General features: G+C 40.8%; 1 protein-coding gene across 1 annotated transcript in view; it reads left to right on the top strand.

Annotated features, from left to right (window-relative positions):
• The first annotated feature begins 320 nt into the window (after window positions 1-320).
• FAM185A (family with sequence similarity 185 member A) overlaps window positions 321-19,998 on the top strand; it is a 35,878-nt gene continuing 16,200 nt past the window's right edge. The window contains exons 1-5 of the mRNA XM_059847410.1: window positions 321-798; window positions 6,960-7,069; window positions 10,290-10,382; window positions 14,646-14,784; window positions 18,856-18,897. Of these exons, the coding sequence (XP_059703393.1) occupies window positions 423-798; window positions 6,960-7,069; window positions 10,290-10,382; window positions 14,646-14,784; window positions 18,856-18,897 (760 nt within the window). The 5' untranslated portion in view covers window positions 321-422. The remainder of the gene's footprint in view (window positions 799-6,959; window positions 7,070-10,289; window positions 10,383-14,645; window positions 14,785-18,855; window positions 18,898-19,998) is intronic.

Raw genomic sequence — 19,998 nt, 5'->3', positions numbered from 1 at the left:
GTTCCCTCAACTCCCTCCCGGCCGCCGCAGGGCCCGGCTAGGCCGAGAGGCGTCCCGGTCGCTATGGCGACCAGCGCACAGTCTCCCGCCCACCTCAGCTGCCCCCGCTTCTGATTGGCTCCGGCGTCCAGCCCCCGCCGCCTAATAACAGCAGACTGTGGGCAATGCCCCGCCCTCCGCGCTCTCCGATAGGCCCGTGGGCACGGCTGTAGTTCCTTCCGCGCGCGGTAGAACTATGGCTCCCAGGAGGCTCCGCGGCGCAGCCACCGCCTGTTTACCGGCCGTGCCGGTGCCGCTCCCCGCGTGCAGCCCCGCCACGTGACCGGCCGGGGGTCACGGCCGCCCGCCAGGAGCGGCCTCGTCCCGTCCGGTCCCGGGCGCTCCTGACGCGGCTCCCGGGCGCTCTCGCCCTGGCTGCGACAATGAGGGCGCTGCCCCCGCGCTGGGCTGCCCTGGCTGTGCGAGCGGCGGGCGGGCAGTGGGCGCCGCCCGTCCCCCGCCGCGGTCGCAGCGGCCCCGGTTCGCCCCCGCCGCAGGAGTGGGCGCTGTCGGTGAGCCCACGGGGGCGACTGCGGGTGCGGCTGCCGTGCCAGGTGAGCGTCCGCCCGCTGGACCCGCAGCGCTGCCCGGGCGCGGACCGGGTCCTGGTGGCCGTGAGCGGCGGCAGCCCCGGGCGCCGCGGGCGGGAGCGGGAGCCGGTGCGGGTGGAACACGACGAGGCGCTGGGGCAGGTGGCGATCCTGGCGGACGGCGTGGACAGCAAGACCGCCGTGGACGTCCGAACGCCGGTGAAGTTCGGTGAGTGCGAGGGAGGCGCACGGATCGCGGGGGTCCCACCGGGGGCTGGGCTGGGCTGGGCTGGCTCTGCTGGAAGCCGGTGTTGGGAATCGGCATCGCGCCCTCCCTAGTTCAGAGCGCCCCGTTGGGCGTCCTGCACTTCCTGGGTGTTTGGGTCCGTGATTTGTTGCTGACCCTTTTGCCAGCAGTAGTTCGTGCTAGAACTTGAGCTGGTGAGTGGCACTGGGAGCGCTCGCTGTCATTTGTGCTTGGCAGCTGCTGCTCCAGAGCAACTCGGCTCCGGGGCAGCATCCTCGGCGTGAGCCGGGCACGCCTGCCCTCCTGGGGCTGCTCCATGGAGCGGGGCTGCGGCATCCAGCAGCATCCTCAGCCTGAGCGGGGCACGCCTGCCCTCCTGGGGCTGCTCCGTGGAGCAGGGCTGCGGTATTATCCAGCACCATCCTCAGCCTGAGCCGGGCACGCTTGCTCTCCTGGGGCTGCTCCATGGAGCAGGGCTGCAGTATTATCCAGCATCATCCTCAGCCTGAGCCGGGCACGCCTGCCCTCCTGGGGCTGCTCCGTGGAGCAGGGCTGCAGTATTATCCAGCATCATCCTCAGCCTGAGCCGGGCACGCTTGCTCTCCTGGGGCTGCTCCATGGAGCAGATCTGCAGTATTATCCAGCATCATCCTCAGCCTGAGCCGGGCACGCTTGCTCTCCTGGGGCTGCTCCATGGAGCAGGGCTGCGGCATCCAGCAGCTCCGGCGGGGTTTGTGTGCGCAGTGGCTCTCCGCAAGATCGAAAGAGCCTGGAGGGTAACGGTGCACATGAAATACCAGGAAGGGCTCCCTTGTCCTCTACAAACGTTGCATTATATTTTTGGGCACAGGGCTATAATCTTGTGTGGGTTTCTTGTGTGGAGCACAGTATGGGAGAGCAGCTGTAGTGGCTGAAGCTAATAAACATCTCTGCTGAACTGACAGTAAAGTTCTGACGGTCACCCTGAGTTTAGAGAGCACAAACTCCGAGATCTGTGTTCAGTCACTAATGTGGTTTTTGGTTTTTCCTATGCATTTGGGCAATTTCCTGTGCAGTGCAGAATGTTTCATCAGGCTGGAAAAGCTTTTTGATGTACAATGCACCTGGTCTGTTGTTTTCTTAAAGTTATTGAAGACTGCTGCATTTTTTGATTTAATGCCCTGCTGCAGTTATGATACAAGAAATGATGAATAATCCCACTGTAGTTATTCTTCATACATGTAATCTATGACTTTTGTAGAATCTGATGTTACATACAGCAAAGACATTCTGCACCTTTTATCTTACTTTACTTTTTTCCCACCCTGTGTCTTAGGGAAAACTTCTGCAATGTGCTTTTTTTTCCCTTTGTTTTCTTTTAGAAGGATCTGAACTATATATAATTCAAAATGGAGAAGTCCTATGGGTTTGACATAACATCATTCTCACATTTTCCAGTCTTACTCATCCCTATAATTTAATTTTTTTTTAAAAACACTGCTTATAACTGAAGGGGTGTTTCTTAAATACGTTTATTACAACTTAGGGTCTGTTTTGTTTCCTAGCAACTAATATATGCACAAATATTCTATAACTAAATACAGAATATTTGTGCATATAATCTCACCCTTCCTGCCCTCAGTGTGCTTTGCTCTGTCAGAATGGCTGTACTGATTCCTGCCACGACTCCAGCAGCCACTGTCCTGTCTCTGGTCATAAACAGATGCTCAGGGAAGGGTAAGAACAGAACAAATGTATATGATATTTCATCTAAGCATTCTCTTAGCTGTTAACTGTTTTCATCACAGGATTTTCAGAGCCTGATGCAGCTCAATCCCTCAGTGGATCTCTGCTGAGTGTCCCTTTACACATGGGAGCAGTTTCAGGGTGAGAGCTTCCTGATCAGCTCTTGTCAGAGTCCCACAGTTTAATTTTCTGCTACTTTATCATTTGAGTATGTGGTATTCCAAGGTCCTCCTGCAATTTGTCAGTGAGTTTTAACTAGTCTGAATAATTTGGTGCCATTGATATAAGTTTTCAGCCTTGTAATTTGTGCTGATTTCCAGCTTTTTGTACTGTTGAAGGTGATGCACAGCTTATACCTGAAAGACAATATAGAACTGAGGATATTGTTAAAGACATTTGAAAATCCAAGTTGGTTCTCTTAGACAGATTAGCTGTTACCTCTTTCTTCATTGGCTCTGTCATTGAACTGTAGCTGGACTGTCTTCTCCAAGAGTCTTGTAGCCTTGACTCTTACCTGAGAATTTTCACTTGCTATTTTACAGCTCTTCCTTTTATTTTTTTTCCCTTCCCTTGCTTGACAAGCACAAAGATTACCTTGGCTTGTTTGTAGCACATTCACAGAGTCCATCCCATAATTACTGAGAATCAAACAAACCCAGTGTCTCATTTATTACCCTTCAATTCTCAGGTGTGTCTTGTTACTGTAGTCCTTTACTATTTCAGTTTCTCCAGGATCTCTGAGTGACTGTTACCAGTCACTCTAGAGCTGGTTATTCTCAAGGTGCAGAATTCATTGTGTTAAGATGTGAAGAATTTCAGCCTTCATAAAGGGTTTCAATGTGAGGAATCTTCCTGAAAGTCTTGATAATGAATCCTGATTGATGGAAAACAATAATTTCGGTTTTTTTCCTGTCTCTGAAATTCTTAGTGTATTCTGAATGTCAGCCAGCACTGCAGACAGTCTTAGGGGCTTTCTTCTTGAAACAGGTTTTCTTTTTTTGTTTCTAAGGTTTTGTTTCTAAGGTTCCAGGTTTCTAAGCTGTTCCACTTGGGTTTGTGGTAAGCTTGTGCAATTCAGGTTCCCTGGACCATCTGTGGATTGTAATGTCCTTCCACAAGTGGCTCTTTGTCACCCCATAATTAGCAGGATGTTAGTATTGCTGTCATCCAGGTGCATCTAGAGATATATTTACAAAAATGTAAGGGTATGGGGTTTTGGTGTTTTACGTTTCTACTCAGTGGAGCAGAATTTTTGCTTGCACTGAGATTCTACTTTTAAGTGTCCTTTCAGCTCTAGTTTGGTGTTTTTTTTTAGATCTTCTGAGTATTAGTTTGTGCTTGAGTTGCTCCATTTATTTATTTAGAAAAGAATTATCCATGAAATATCATTGCATAATCAAAAGATCTTATCCCTTGTAAAAACACATCTCAAACCAGAAAGGAGCTGTTGCTCTGCAAACACTTTGGCTTTTCTCTGCCTTTCCTTGGATGTGTGAGGAAGATAGCTCTGTTCTGCTCAGGTAGTTCTGCCTGAGCTCTCTCAGTCCCTTAGCTGCAAGAATTGAGAGGTTGATGTGAATCTCTTTTTCAGTGTTTTTCTTTTCTTCACTTTGGAAGTTAAGGCATTTCATAACAGCTTTTGCAATTTAGCTTGGAGTTTATCCAGGAAGCTGCAAGTTATCAAAGCTCCTTAGAGCCTGAATGAAGAGCATGTGTGGAAGATGCTGTGCTTAAATATGCATTTTAAACCAAAGGCAACCTCTAAGCAGCTTAGTAGGACAAGTACCAAAAGATCCTCTGTTTGTCTTAGTGTCTGTTTTTGAGCTCTGTATAGGATTTCAATACCATACATGATCTGATAATCTTCTCTGATACATCTAACCTTCATCGATGGCAGATGTCAAGGAATTTCTGTTTAATCAAGCTTATTTATTTTTTGCATGTGTTAATTAAACCTGAAACCAGCCCTTTGATTTCTGGAAACTGTACATTGACTGCATGAGTATGCAGAAGTAAGCTGTACTGAGGGCTTGCATAACCATAATTTGAGATAATTCTAGTTAGTCTAGGGCTGCTGAGTCATCTGAAAAGAAATCATTATCCAATCTATTTCAAGTATTATAGCTTAAGGCAGCTTAATAACTGGGGTGCTTAAATACCCTGGGGACCCCTGCTTACATTCTGATACCAAAGTGTTTCTGTTTTCCTAAATACCTTGATTTCTATTACAGTCTTTTACACCACAAAGATCTTCATGCATTCTTTGTGGCTTATTTGGCTAAAGTTGGCTTCAGCCCTTGTCTTTGCCAGGGAGGAATCAAACTGGCTATTTTTGGAGTTTTGGCACTGAAACAGATTGTATCTTGTTCCTCCTTGTTAAAATTTCACTGGCAATATTATCCAGCTTTCAGTCTGTGTCTTTATGGAGTTGTTTATCCTTGGTTTGGGAACTCAGAAGGAAAGAGGCAGAGGGGCTCAATCCCTTGTTCACTAATTTTTGCCATATATAGGCTACCACTGCAGAGGATCAAGGCACAAAGTGTATTCCAGAAGTCCCTGGTGTTTCTTAACGACTTGTTTATGAATTTCCAGATTTCTCTGTCCTCTTTGAGCACCCATCTTTGATAGCTAGGATTACACTACTAGCCTACCTTTTCAAATGATGGCAATAGTATGTTCTACAGGATCAAATGGTTTTTTATTAACCTTATTCTTGTAAAAGTCTTAGTGAGTTTGTATCATGACTAAACTGAGCACTCTCAAGCCTTTTCCTTGTCCCTTGTAAGAGCAGGAGGGTTTCAAGCTGATTGAATTCAAAGATTTGCACAAGCAAACTGGCTTTTGGGACTCTCTTCTCAGAAAGCAAAATAGCAGAAGTCTTGGTTGTAGACCTTGCCAAGCACTTGTGCAGTTGTCCAGTGGGTGAATTGAGAATCTGGGCAAGACAGCTTATTCAAAAACAGCATTTCTTTCCAGTTTACCTCTTATAGCCTTTTTTCTTAAGGAATTGTTAACCTTTGAATGGGGTCTACATCCTTCACCTCTTGGCTTACTGCAGCCATAAGGAGCATGCTTGCTGCAAAGATGTTGTGTTTTAGCTCTGTCTCTTGGAGTCTCCTCCTTTTGTCAGGTGACAAAACTTCCACTTGTTGTTAATTGGAGCTCTCAGTCTCTCATCTTCATGGTCTGCAAGCTTATTGTTGTCATGGTTCCAGGAAGCAGGACAGGAGGACACTGCTGTCCTGGGCAGCAGTGTGACAGTATTGATCTTCAGGCTCTGCTGGGTCTCAGGTCTGACTTGGGAATCTCCTCAGGCCAAAGCTTGTTTTGCACATTCTGATTATTGTTTTCATCTTTCTGATAACCTTAGCAGGCAGTGGCAGTGAAGGAAAGACTTTCACATGTGCTGAAATGAAGGTTTCTTTACCAAATAATCTCCTTTCCTTTAAGAAGTGATGGGGCTCACTATCTCATCCTGTCAGATCTTAGTTCTTCACTTGTGTCTTGCAGCAAACACTTCTGATTGCTGTTCAATTTTTCTTTTTCTTCTTTTTACCTTTTATTCTTAGAAGAACAAAATCACTTTTTTCCTCTCCTGCCTTTACCTTTTGCCAGTCATTGTGGTGGTCATTAATACAAATCATTAATAGCAATAATTATTAATATAGACAGAATTCCCAGACTGTACATTCTCAAACTTCTTCCCATTCCTTAAACCCAAGGTTGAGACAAGCAGCAGGAAAATGCTTTTCCTGCTCCTGTATCTTCTCTACAAGAACTGGTGATTTTTCCTTGTGGGAGTCTGTGAACAGTAGCAAGGTGAGGTGACTCAGACTAGAGGCAAACATGCTTCTTCTTGCCAGGGGAATGTCAGGCTCTGCAAAGGCTGGGGTTCAATGAGGCACACCAGCACTTCTCTGCCTGGTTTTGGCTAGTGCAGCAGCAAGGCCTGTGTATTTGTGCTGTTGAACCTTATCACTCTGCCTGTGGCCTCAGACATGTGCCAACCTTCCACCCCAAAGTGTGGGTCAGGGTGCCCAAGGGTCTGAGTAGAATTTCTAGTGGAATTGGTGGCTAGGGTGGATAGGAGATGGAGTTAAAAAGAAAAAAGAAGAGACTTCACTAAAGGTTCACAGCCTGCTGATTCCTTGCAACAGGTTACAGTAATTCTTCTTAATGTTCTCTCTTGGAGTTGGATGGCTCAAACACTGGCTTACTAAACTTTCAGCATCCCTAGCTGGTAGTGACTACTCTCACTGTTCAAGGTGTGTGGCCAGACACTGCAAGCAGGTTTTTGGTAACTAAGAGGCTGCTCTTTTTCCTTACTATGTTTGGTTACTGTGTAACAATATCAAATACTATGTCAAAGATATCTGACCTTTTTCTTTCTGTTGCTAATAAAACTCTTTTAATTCTAGATTTGGATATCAAAACATCTGGGACTGGCTGTGTGAAGGTTCAGAAAATAGAATGTGATAACTGCAGAATAGAAACAGAGAAGGGGACGAGTGTCTTGCAGTCAATAAAGGTACAAAGAGCCCTCCCCCACTGTTTGAGAAGGGATTGTGTGAAGGGATATAGTGTTAAAACTTATGAACCAGCTCTGGAGATGGGAAGTACTCTGGTATTTCCCATTGCAACACTCATATTGCTGTGTGTGCAGCACCTCACCTTTAATTATTGCATACAATTGCAGCACAAAGTCAAAACCAGTGAATAATGAGGAGTCAGAAGTCCATGTATCTGTGATAGCAAAGGCAGCAGGAACAGTGACAGCAGTAACCCTGATCCCTGTCTTCCCTACCCCTCAAAGAAAAAAAAAATAACCTGGGATTTCCTGTCTAGTAGGTTAATAGTTGTGCCTGCTCAATCAGGACTTTGCAGCTTGCTGCTGATATTTTTGTATGTGGGTGGGGTTTTTTTTGTTTTTTAATAATTGGTATATCAGTGCTATTGACAATCCCTTTAAGTTAATTTTCAATCAGAAGTTACACATTACATGTCCAAAATACCTGACTGAAATACATCTGATCTATACTGTATGTATCATAGGCATGAGGTTGTTTTTTCAGTCTTCAGGCTTCAAGTTTGCTGACAAAAGCTGTTGTAAAATTAATCACAGTTTATCTGACTTAGGTGCTATTTGGAATCAAATTCACTTGATTGGGATTGAACCTGCAGGAATTGGTATAAATTCAAAAGAAGGGTCTCATTTTTGAGATATGAAAAATTTTTTAACATTTTTCTCTATTGTGGTAAGAGATGATTTTTTAACAGGGAAAACTGAGCTTTGGGAGGAGCATGTAGTGTATAATAGAGCTAGATGTGCTCTACTGCTGGGGAACTATAGGCACCTTAAACCTTTCAGATTCTGTGTAATTGTATTTTTACTCTTCTAAAGGTACCTAAAATCTAACAGAAGTTAATAGCACTATGTGATGCCCGTCTAAACTTTTCATTAAAAATTATTATGTTATGTAATAATGACAGCAACAGTGCATGAGAAACTGCATAATATGAGAAAACAGGGTGGTTTTGGCCAGTAATAATGACAGTAATTATGGCATGCCATCACATCAAGAATTTTTTGTGGTATCATGGAAAATGATGGTTTTGAGGAAAGACCACTAACATATTTTCTGTGAATCTTGCCTCAAATACAATCCAAGGTGTGAAATATCTTGAATTTTAAAAATTAAGAGCTGGATTTTAGTCTAATCTTGTTTTTAAGTAGTAAGGTGAATGAACTATTTTTTTCTGATATAGCTTCAGGAATTGTATTCTGTATTATCAGAGAAACAGAATTATTTGGGAGAAACAGAAGTATTAGCCTTCAGGGTTTTCCAAAACTACTAAAAATGTTATGGACCAGATGCTCTAGTGAAGCATAAGAGCTGATTCCCTTTCTGGGAATTTGCTTTACTGAGCAAAGTGAAGTGACAGTGCCCTCCCCTGGATGGATTAAAGCTCTTTTAATATTGGTTTGCTGTTATTAACAGACCTCATTAACTAACAAAGCAGGAGAGCCTTTCTTTTCAGGAGAGAGAAAAGATTGTTGATAAATTATTTTAAATGAAAAAAATATGATCATGTAGGGATTATTCAAGAACACCAGCAAACAGCTCCACAACTGCAAATTTTCTTAACTTGCAAGAAGTTGTTAGTATAAATTGTAATTCAAAAAAACATGCTGGGTTTTTTTTATACCATCTATCTATAGTGTCTTTACAAAAGACTTAGGGATTTGACATCTACTTTGCTTAATCATGCATACTAGTAAGTGAACAGAGAGGAGGAGTCTCTGTGAGGCTTATTAATGGATTTTTTTGTGGCAGTAATGGGTTTTTTTGTGGCAGTTTTGCTGTGGTAGACATTACCCAGGCAGTGAGATTTGTTGAGGGTGGTTTTAGAGAATTGTTTTGTTTTGTTTGGATGGTGGTTGTTTTCTAGTTGGCTGAAGTCCAGTTTACCTTATCCCTTCCAAGTCTCTAGGTCATCTGATAGCAACAGTAATTCCAAAACACAGTTATGGCATTTTGGTCTTCTTCAGAGTATGAGACAGCAGTACTTCTTATTTTTAATTTTTATTTGGTTGTGCTTCTTATGATGACAATGCTACCAGGGAGACCCTTTAATTATGCTTCCATGTTCCTCAATTGCTCCTGACTCCTTCACTGTGCTGCTGATAACAAGAATTTCCAGGCATCTCACACTGGCAGAAGACCTGCTGTGCTTCCTCAGCACACATCTTGTCTGAGCCTAAATCATCCTGCACCAGTGTCCTTCTCTTCTTCTGAACAAATTTTTCTGGTTTTCCTCTGAGGTCTGTTGAGGTTTTGACAGCCTTTTGCCTCTTTCTTATTCAAACCTTTCTCCTTTGCTTAGAGAAGCCCTATGAAAAATTAGTGCTTTTTTTCTTTCAGCTGGTGGAATATTTCCCCTTAGTGAAAAAGCTGCTCCACTACTGTAACAGGTTTCTTCTCCCAGCAAATCCTTCTGTCTGTTAGGTTTCTCTAGAGATACCTACCTCTGACAGCCTGGTTGGGTTTTTTAGGGAGCTATTCTAATAATTTGGGATGGGGGAATTAGTGCCTGTGTTGGGTTTGGTTTGTTTTGGTTTTTTTTTTTTAATTTTTACTGAACTGTTAGTGGCCACACTGGTAAGCCCTTGCTACACACTGGTTTTTCCAATCTTTCAAGTTCCCATATTCTCCTCAAGTTACATATTTGGAGGATGTGCTGTTTAACCATTGTTCTGGTAACAAGCATGGTGTACCTGCCTCAAAGGAGCTGTGATGGCAGATTGAAACATTTAATTCATCATGTTACTGTATAAGGAGAGAAAAATCTATTTATTTAAATCTGATTTTTAAGTTTTTTTCTCTTTTACAGATGGCTGTATTTTATTCTCAAGACCTGGTGGGGTTTTTTGGTTTTTTTTGAGATTGTTTTTTGTGTGTTTCTGTACTTTTTTTTCTCTTGTTGGTATGCAGCAACAGCTTGAAGGTATAAGGGCTGTAGAGCAGTTGTTACTTGAAACCTGGCTAATTTGTTAAAAACTGGAGATTTGCCTTATGGAAAACAATTTTAATTAAAATTTCTGTGCAGTGAAACACTGTAGAATCTGGTTCTGCTTGCAGGACTAAGGCTGCCTTATTCCTGATTAATGTGGTACAACTTGAAAAACAAGATTGCCATAACTAGAGAACCAGTTATCCTAACTGTATGATTTTTAAACTTTTTTTCAGAGCCATAAAATTGATATAAGGACAAATGGTGGCAAAGTAATTGGTCTTGGAACACTTTATGGCAATACAGATATTTGTGCAACAGAAAAAGGGGTAAGTAGGAAGTAAAACTTTGTCTTCAATGTCTCATTCTCCTCATTTGTTGTTAAAGGACTAAATAAAATAAATGTGCCAAAGAATATGTAAATAACTCTCATTGTAACTTCACTGTTTCTTAGGTTTGTCTGTTAAATTATATTATCCTGTGCTTGATTTGGATTGATAAACAGACTGCACAGAAAGCAGGAATCAGTGTGTGATCATTCCATCAGTACAGAGATCATTCTACTGATACAAGCCATCAGCTTGAATTACATAGACCCCTCAGGACATTCTTAAACTTTCTCCTGGGCTGGTATGCAGGCATTTGGACTCTGCAGAAGGCTCAGGAGTTTTAGTGGATAGTGGCTTGATATTTGTAAATGCTGTACACTTCTGGTGTTATGTAAGAATGGAAGAGTAGAAGGTTTTGCAGCTGAGGAAATGTAATCACAGGTAATCTTGCTTTGAAATGCAGTGGGAAGAATCACAAACAGAACAGTTTTGCAGAGAACTAGCTTGGCTTTTTTCAGTAGATGGCAGTATGAGACTAACCACAAACTACTGTACTCTGGTTTTGTTTCTTGACATAAGTAGGCAATTCTCCTTTAGTTAAAATAATGCAGAGCTGAACTCCCTGCAGTTCTCATCCCCAGTCTTGTTTTTAGGTATTGTAATGGCCATGCCAGTGGTTGCATTAGGATTCATTGGCTCTGAGGCATTGCTGTGTGAACTTGTGGAGCCAAGCCAAGGCTGGGCTGTGTGCTCTGTCAGAGTCCATGGGCACCCTTGAAACCAGCAGCACTGGGAAGAATCAGAGTGGGGGTAACCCTCCCTTGCTGGGATAGATTTGAGACCAAACTAGTAAGTTCCAGGCATCCCAAGCCACCTCTGTGAAGGGCTGTGTGACACTGCTGTACACCTTGTGGGTTGGGTTCCCAGGTCAGTTCACTTTCCTAGAGCCAGCTGTGGGCTGTTCTTAATGCCCTGCTGTCAACTAGGCAACTTGCCATTGGATCCTCCAAAAACTGGCAGCATTAATTTATCTGTGTTTCTTTGGAAGTGGGTGTTAGACTGCCTTTTATGTAATAAGTGGAATAATTGTATCTGTATGGGAAAATAGAGTTCAGAAAATTGTTTTACTTTGAGCTTTTAAGTGCTTTTAAAAAATTAGCTCTTTTCAGAAACATCATTTTTCTGAAACAATAAAACAAATGTCATACAGATTAAGTTGAAGTCCTTCTTTGTGATCATAAATATTTGTATGTAGTATGTAATATTACAAGAAGACAATCTTAGAGTTGTAAAGCTGTAGTAACTTGAGCGAAGTGAATCATTGCAGCACGAATTCACAGCTACAGAACAATATTTTGGCTTATGTTATTGAACTTCTCACTAACAAACTCTGTAGTGTGGTTAGGAAGGACAGATTTCTTTTCTCAACTGGCCACTTCTGTTAATAATCAGTCAGCCTTATGTCTCCTCTGTGTGTTTGTATGAGATGTTTCTTCCATCAGTTGCAGTCATCATTATGTAATTATGGCTCTGTCAGCATTTCCAGCCCCCTCCTGGAGGTGGGGAGGGAGAGGATGTGGTGAAAGGCACTAAGCACTTGGAAAATTATTATTTTTTAAGGGGGAAAGTGGGAGAAGACACTAGTAAAACATTTGAGCAATGATAGCAGAAAAAGGCCAAGAGCAGGAATATGTGGAGAAGGAGCTGTATGTGTCTCATTGAAATATAGCAAGATGTTAGTTTTTATCTTGAAAATGTGTTCAGGTGTAAAACCTTCTCAGTCTGACTTATGCAGGTGAGACCAATGGAACTTGAGCATGTGCTCAGTTTCAGGAACTGCTACCCCCGAGGCTCTATGCCCAAGGGAGGGAATTTTTTCCAGAAGATCTGGTGGTTCAATGGACAAAAATAAAAAGATGTGTTTGCCTGGGGAGTTATTAGCTAATCTGTGCCATGGAGACTTTTCTATAACACTTGCTTTGTTGAGCCAGACATCTGTGTTCTGCCAAAACTCCACAAGAGTTAAAGAATTTGGGATTGAAAGCATATTTATTTTCATTGAAAAGCAATCCTATTTTTCCATGCTTTCCCCATCTAAAATACTTTTTTTATGCTTGTACTTGAGCAATCTGACTTCCCCTTCCTCCATGCCCCTACCCTGGTTTGGGTTATTCTGAAACAAAAGTTCTTTGTATTGGTAGTTTTTGTTTTATTGTTTATAGTAACTTCTTTTGATCTGGAGCTCAGACAACTCTTTTTATTGCTGTGCAATTTGAAGAAAGGCAGTTGAGGCTGGTAAAAGAGTTGGTATGTGAGATTATTTTAAAATTAAGTGCTTTATTGTAAACAAAGTAATATATCTAAATAGAGTTAAAACTTGCATTCTGTAGGAAGAGAGGTAGCTTTTTGAACTTCCCTTTGCCTGGTTAGGAATGCCACAAGGCAGCCAGCTTGTATCCAAACTATGCAGCTAGTTTTATTTTATTTCTCTCCTTGAAAGTGTCCTTTGCACTACTTTCATTGTGCTGATATCAGTGATGGCCTTCAAATGGGAAATGTTCTTTGCAAGTCGTTTAACTCTTAAAACAGGTGAGATCCTAGAGCCTAAAACAAGAGTGCCTTTCCCTGTCCTTGCTGCTGTGGCCATGTGTCACCCTAGGACAGATGCAATGTCAATTAGTGCTTAAGATCTGTGGTTATGAGGGTTTTGTTGCAAGCAATAGATGAAAAGTTAAATTGTCTGTTTCAGTAGTGACAAGCTGTGCCTTTGTTACTGGATTTTGTTTCTATCTGTAGCACAGTTCTAAGCAGCAACACCTGCATGATTGTAGGCATTGACTGTCACATATTTCTAATTCTGCCATAGGTTATGCATAGCATTTTGATTTTCTTAAAGTTTAATGGATCTTGCTAAATTATTGGAGATCTAATCAGTATTGTAGCATCATGGGAGAAGTCTCAAGCCAGTAGTCCATTCTGTAATCTTATCATTTAGTAGTTCAGTATGAATGGATGGCTAAGGCCACAGTATCATTTGGCTGTCATATAGTCCATACTAAACCAGCCTCTTCAGTCAGTTTTTGGGGTACAATGCAGCCCTGAGTTTGTGCAGCCCTAGCAGTTATTTGTCAGAATATCTCTTGCTTCATCCATAGCTTATTCTTTATATAGTATTAGACTGGAAGGGTTGACAGACTTATTTTTTTATATCAGGTTTTTTTGCACAAGATGGCAATGCTGAAATGGCAAGGAGGATTTCAAAATAATTTGAGTGAGGCGCAGTTTGATCTAGAAAGCCATGTATTGTTTCACATAATGAATAAGGATTTTGTGCAATTCACTGAAAGTCTGCATAAGCAAAATAAAAAAGAAATTGAGTGGGGGTTCAGGTATGAGCTATTGCATTCTTCAATCATAAATCAAATTTAACTGAGAATAGAATTCAGTTTCATATGGTTGCTGCACAAGCATGTGAATTGTTCTGTTTTGTTCAAATACATTGATGTTTTATCATGTGGCTCATCACTTTTGCATAGATAATCTCATCTGTCACCTTTTATTTTCCAAATCCATAGTGCAACTTTTCTATCCTTTATATTCTATCCTTTCTCTCTGTTTCTGTTGCAAAGAAGTAGAAATGGAGATCTTATCCCTGGTTTTTCAAGGCTCTGCATGTCTTGAGGCTTAAGTCCAAGAATAGAAGCCTGAGTAACCAAGGTAATAGGGAAATTATGCTGAGAAAAAGGGCAGCTGGGTGGGGCTTTTTTGCAAACCTTCACCAAAGATATATCTACAAAGTAAGCCAGTTAAAAATCTTCGTAAATAACTGTGTGTAACAAAGACAGAGGATGTTTCAATTTGTGGTGGCAGAAAATTGATCACCAATGCTCCAAGTGTCATAATGCTGAACGAAGATTCAGTCTTCATAATTAAAGTGAATAATTCATTTTGCTTTTCAAAATGAAGTGTTTAATTTTGAAAATTAAATTAAGCTTTTCTTTTATCTGTTTGTGACTACTTGGGTTCTTCACCTGAACTATGGATGTAATAACTCATAGGAATGTTGTGAAGAATCATTAACTCTTAAGTCAGAGCTCTCAGATGAAAAGGTTGTTTTGTCTTGTGTAGCTTTTAGCTAAAACCTGATTCCATTTTTCCTGCACCAACAACTGCTTTCTATTTGTTTTGTGTCTTAACAGTGTTACCTCCCACTGCTTTTTCAAACCGTGATGACAAATTGTTGATTGTGTTTATTTCTCCTAGAGTGTAAATATAGAGAAGCTGCAGGGGACAACCATCAATATATCTACAGAAGATGGGCTGCTGAAAACGAAATATCTCTATGCAGAATCAGCATCTCTCTCTTCAGAGTCTGGTGATATTATGCTGGGAAGTGTTCATGGTAAGAAGGAAGTCTGTCACAAATTAAGCTGCTTTGAAGGTGTTCAGTAATGTTCAGTAACAAATGGACTAATGCAGTGGACTGTCACTAAATCAGCTGTGCACAGTATGCAAGCAAAACAGTTCTATTTCTCTTAGAGACAATGGATTTTTTCCACCTAGCAGACTGTATTTTTGAAAACAGTTTCACAACCACACTTGTTAATAGCAAAAAGCATATATTATATGAAAGAAATGTCACACATACTAAGAACATCAAAATATTCTAAAATTCAGCAATGAAAATGATACTAAAAGTTGTCAGCAGGCTTTTCTTCCCCTCTCCCCATCCTTTTTCTTCACAGGAGAAGCAACTCTTAGAACACCTACTGAGAACTGTTGTAGGAGAGAGCCATAATTAGAAGTTTTTATTAGAAATAGCCTGTGTGTTTGCTGGCACCTTATATTAAGAGTGGTGACAGTTTCTGTTTTTAGAAGAAGTTCTTAGAACTTAGCAGTCTAAACCATCCACCCTTTGGTGTCATTCCTCTAGATCTAAAACTAATAAACTACAGAGTATTTTATTGAAGCAGCAGCCGAGGTTCAAATCTGGTGTGGTTTTCTAATTTGGCAAAACTCCCACTGAATTCAGACTGTGCTATAATGCATTTGTGGTGATTTAACATTGAGTAAAACAAACTGGAAGATGTACAAAGAAAATTACTCAGCTCTGTCAGAGTTCCAGATTTTCAGCTATATCCCCTAAAAAGAATTTGCTACAATTGCTAAGAAATTATGTTGTCATCTTGCTTGAGAAATTATTTCTTTCTTCCTTGAAGGAGCATCTCTTCTGTCCCTTTATATTAAATGTGAGAATGGTTTCTAAACCTGTTAGGTAGAGTTAATTTTAGCATTCACTGACAGGAATAAGCTGCTTTTTCTCCTGTTATTGTATTTTTCTAACATGTAGGTTTGTATTATTTCTGGGACTTCTGTCTCATAAGCTGTGCTGGTTTGGCTTTTTCTAACTTTATACAGTATAATGATATTGTGGAGTGATCAGTTTGTGAGCAGGTTCAGTCTTTGTGCACATTCAAGAGTTAATCTTTATTTTCTTGTTACAAAAATGAAATCATAGCTGCTGTAGTTAACTTACTTTCTGCAGTAATGCCTGTTGCCATTAAGCTGAAGAACAATGTGAAAACAAATAGAATTGTATCCAAATTATGCAGACATTTCTTATGTTACTTCAGGATTATTTTTATGACCTCTCTACTAAAAGGGCCTGGAACACCTAATGTTATTTTAGCTGTATGTTTTTTAAAAGATTTTACAGTAACATTTGCTTGGTAATTTTACCCTATTCTTTTTGAGAAAAAAAAAATTTCTGTTCAATATCATGTTCCCCAGTCATGTTTTAATAGCCAAGGCTTTTAAAGTACACAAACATGTATTAGCAGATGAGGTAACGCCTACTATAAATTTCTGCTAGGAAAAAATGGTGACTTTCACTTCTGATTTTTGCTCATGAGGTAGCTCAGTTGCAGTGGTTTTGTCTGTAAACACCTGGACAGATTGGTTTTTGGGCAATTGAAGTCACCATTTCCCTACAGCTGACACTGGAGGTGGCATCAAACCAGCACATCCTGCACAAAACTAAGCTAAATTCCATTTTGCACTGGGAAAATTGAAGTTAGGGCACCACAGACTTTACAAACCTGAGACAGATTTTGTGGTTGAAACTCAGGCTGTAATATCAGGACACTGGTAGAGCTGAAACTTTCACAACTGCTCATTTTAATGCTCCTCCTGCAAATGAGTGATGCATTGTTTTGAAAGGAGTTTGTTTTGGGTCATTTTCATCAGCTTCTGTACCAGGCATTAGAGATGTCGGGTGCTATTAAGCTTTTGAGTTGGCACCTGAAAAAGAAATTTGCTCCTGAGGAATTTCTTCTTTCCCTGAGAGCCAATAACATTACAGTGAGCCTTCTCTACCAATGGGCACATGGGAGGAACAGGAGACCCCTCTTTGCAGCAGTCCCAAAGTCTTCGGTTGAGTTGCATTAATTATTAATTTGTTTTATAAATCTAGTTTAAATTTGGATTAGATATCAAATTTCTTCCCAACTAGTGTTTAAAATAGGCTCAGTTAGACCAAGCTTGCTCAAGTCCTTGTCTAGTTGAGCTTTGAGTATTTTCAAGTTTTTCAGAGTTTGTATGACCTTTCTGGACATCTTAGTCTACTCCTGAATTATTTTTCTGGTGGGGAATAAAACCTTTTTCAATCATAATTTCCATTACAGCTTGTGTCCGTTATTGCTATTGCTTCCTTCTTCTTGCTGCATCACCATGAGAAGAATGTCTTTTTCTCTGTACCCTCCCACTGGGTAGTGAAGGCCACAAGAAGACTCCTTCTCAGCCTTCTCCTTTTAAAGCAAACCAGACATGCTCTCAGAGCATCTCTAGCTTGGTCTGGGTCCCTGATCTTCTCAGTAGCCTTCTCATGCCTTATTTAAGTGCACCAGTGTCATTCTTGACTTGAAAGCACAGAACTGGACACATTATTTTAAGTGCAGCCTCACAGAAGGTGTTGACATTGTGCAGCATTGGTGATTCTGCCATAGAAGTATGTATCTAAATGGAATTTGATTTCTACATGCTGAATATTTTTCAGGGCTCTACTTATCAAAACAGGTAAGAAAACCCCCAGAAAAACAAAGAACAGACTCAGGGCTGTGTGCTGACAGAATATGATCTACCTGCAGCTGCTCCATGGGAGCTGCTGGCTGACAAAACCCTAGGTCTTTTTGTAGGTTGTACCAAGCTAAGGGCCAGTCATGATAAAGTGAGGGGAAGGATGGGATAATTATAGCATGCCTTTTAAAACCAGCAAAGAGTGAAGCCAAACATCTTTTAAGGTCATTGAAAAATGCTTTTGTTTCTGCTCTGATTTTTGGTATTTTGTACAGTATGTGCTTGAAAAGATGAATTTAAGGCTGTTGATGATAGGCTGCTTTTCTAGCTTTCAGCCCATGAACCACTAAGAAAAATACAGGTCATATACAGTGGAATGCACTCTGCCCTAATGGTTTTTTACTTACAGTGTAAGTCTTTTTTACACAAGATAGGGTAGAGCTTAATCCATCTGCAAATTTTAAAGCCTCTTCTGAAAGATCTGAAAATGATGGCTACTGTGTATTGCTAAACTGCACTCAGTTTCTGTGATCAGCCTTAGTCTTCATTCTGTTTTTCTCTGGGGAGGATGAGAGAATGGCAGGGATGACATGAGGTGGTTTAGTTTTTAATTTAGAGCATTTTCTGTGACACATTTATGCATGGAAATGTAGAAGTTTCTGCAATTTAGTTAGACTGTTAGTAGTATAGATGTCTCTTCTTAGGAGGTACATCTGTTTTCCTTCCAGATTCTCTTGATGTTGTAGGTGAAAGGGCAGAATATGTATTTTAAAATTTTAAGGCTGGAACACCTGTGCCTGTTTAAAGTGATGCAAGCTCAGTAGAAGACCATTCTATACTTTGTCCCTTACTTTGTTTGATGTTCTCCACTTTGCTCAACACTCCAACTGAAGTCAGTGGAAATGTTGACAAGGGGGTGTCATGCACAAAACTCTTAGAAAATGTAAGAGTTTTTTGTGTTCTTACAAAAAAGTAAGTTTGGAGGGAGTAGATGTTCAGTGGGTCCAGGAAGCTGCCTTTGCAAATTTCACACAAGATTCCCTCCAGCAGAGATGGGGTATAGGTATATAAAAGAGGAAAATAGAAACTGTTTGTTATTCATGCAATTGAACTTAAATCATCAGTAGTGCTGTTGCAGGCATCAGAGCAATTAGCAAAAAATTGCCTAAAGTAAACTAAGGCAATATTGTGCATTAACCTTGCACATGCCTCTCTATATTTTTTTCTCCCTCAAATCCGGGTGGTGTCTTTGAATTCACCCAATGTTTTTTTTTTGTCTGGAATCACTTAATTGTTACCCACATGTGTTGAGACTTTTGTTTGTAAAGCAACAATATTAATAATAAATAAATATTGTTTCAATTATATGTTTTTAACATTTTTCCCCTTTTCATTATAGGTAATACCAACCTTCAGACCAAAAGAGGGAGTATCACAGTAGGTAAGTTCTGCCTTCTCTCTGTCTCTTTTGCTCTTCCTTTCTTTCTAAAGGCTAAATATTCAGGTATTTAAGTAAAGTAAAAAGGAGGTGATTTCACCTCCAGATGTTTCTGCCTCCTTTTCAGGAATAGCACTGATAAGTGTGGCTGAATAAGACCCTTTCCAAACTCAGCCTTTTATGATTGGGCAAGGCACATGATCTCCCTGGACTTTTCACAAGTGAGACTGAGTCTAGCTGTCCTCTTTTAGCTGTAGATGGGGTAAAAGGACATGAGAAAATGTTGAAGTCTACATCAAATGCAGTTGTGCCCTTACTGTAGTTCTCTCTCTTACATTTTTTGCTATCAGTGATTAGCTATGTTTAATTTTTATATCAGGAAGGTTATTATTGATGTATTACTTATTTGGGGAGGTGATGGGAAGGCCTGTGGTAATTTCAGTATTTTCAAACTATTATGCCAATGGTTTTCCCTTCAGGAATGAAAACAGCTCATAAACCTTTCATTGGGAACCTGGGCATTTATATGACAGGATAACTCAGAGCTATCAGTTATCGTGCACCTTATATCAGTGCATTTTATAGCACACAAACACCAAAGTGAGAAAATCAAATTCCATTCTTGGTATGGCAGGAAATTGAAGTAACAGAATCTTGGACAAGGCTCAGTGTATCTTTTGAATGTGGAAGGATTTCCTCAGGCCCAGATCTTGGAGATTCCTGCTGATGCTGTTAACTGCAGTCACTCTCTAAGCATGTTTCAGGGACCATCTCTAAGATGTGTTCAGGACTGTTAACAGCTCTTGTTATGTTTCTAAGAGCTCTGTATGAACATTCCTGGAAAATGAATGCAAGACACATTCTTATGAGTTAGTCATTAAACCACAGAATTAAATTCAACTTGCTAGGCTGTTTTTCCTTCTCTTAAATAAACTCATAGGGTATGAAGAGTGTTTAAATAAAGGTTTCTTAATATAGGAGGTAGCTTTTTCCATCAACAGATGATGATTATTTTCCTCAACTAACCAGGTTCAGCTTTAGCATTGAGACACTCTTACTGTTGAAGAAAGTATTTTTCAGATTTCAATTCTGACAGCACTAGAT

This window comes from Haemorhous mexicanus, chromosome 5 (assembly GCF_027477595.1).
Source record: "Haemorhous mexicanus isolate bHaeMex1 chromosome 5, bHaeMex1.pri, whole genome shotgun sequence".
Classification (NCBI taxonomy): Eukaryota; Metazoa; Chordata; class Aves; order Passeriformes; family Fringillidae; genus Haemorhous; species Haemorhous mexicanus.
Note: the sequence above shows the minus strand (reverse complement) of the source record. Positions and strands in the feature narration are given on the sequence as shown.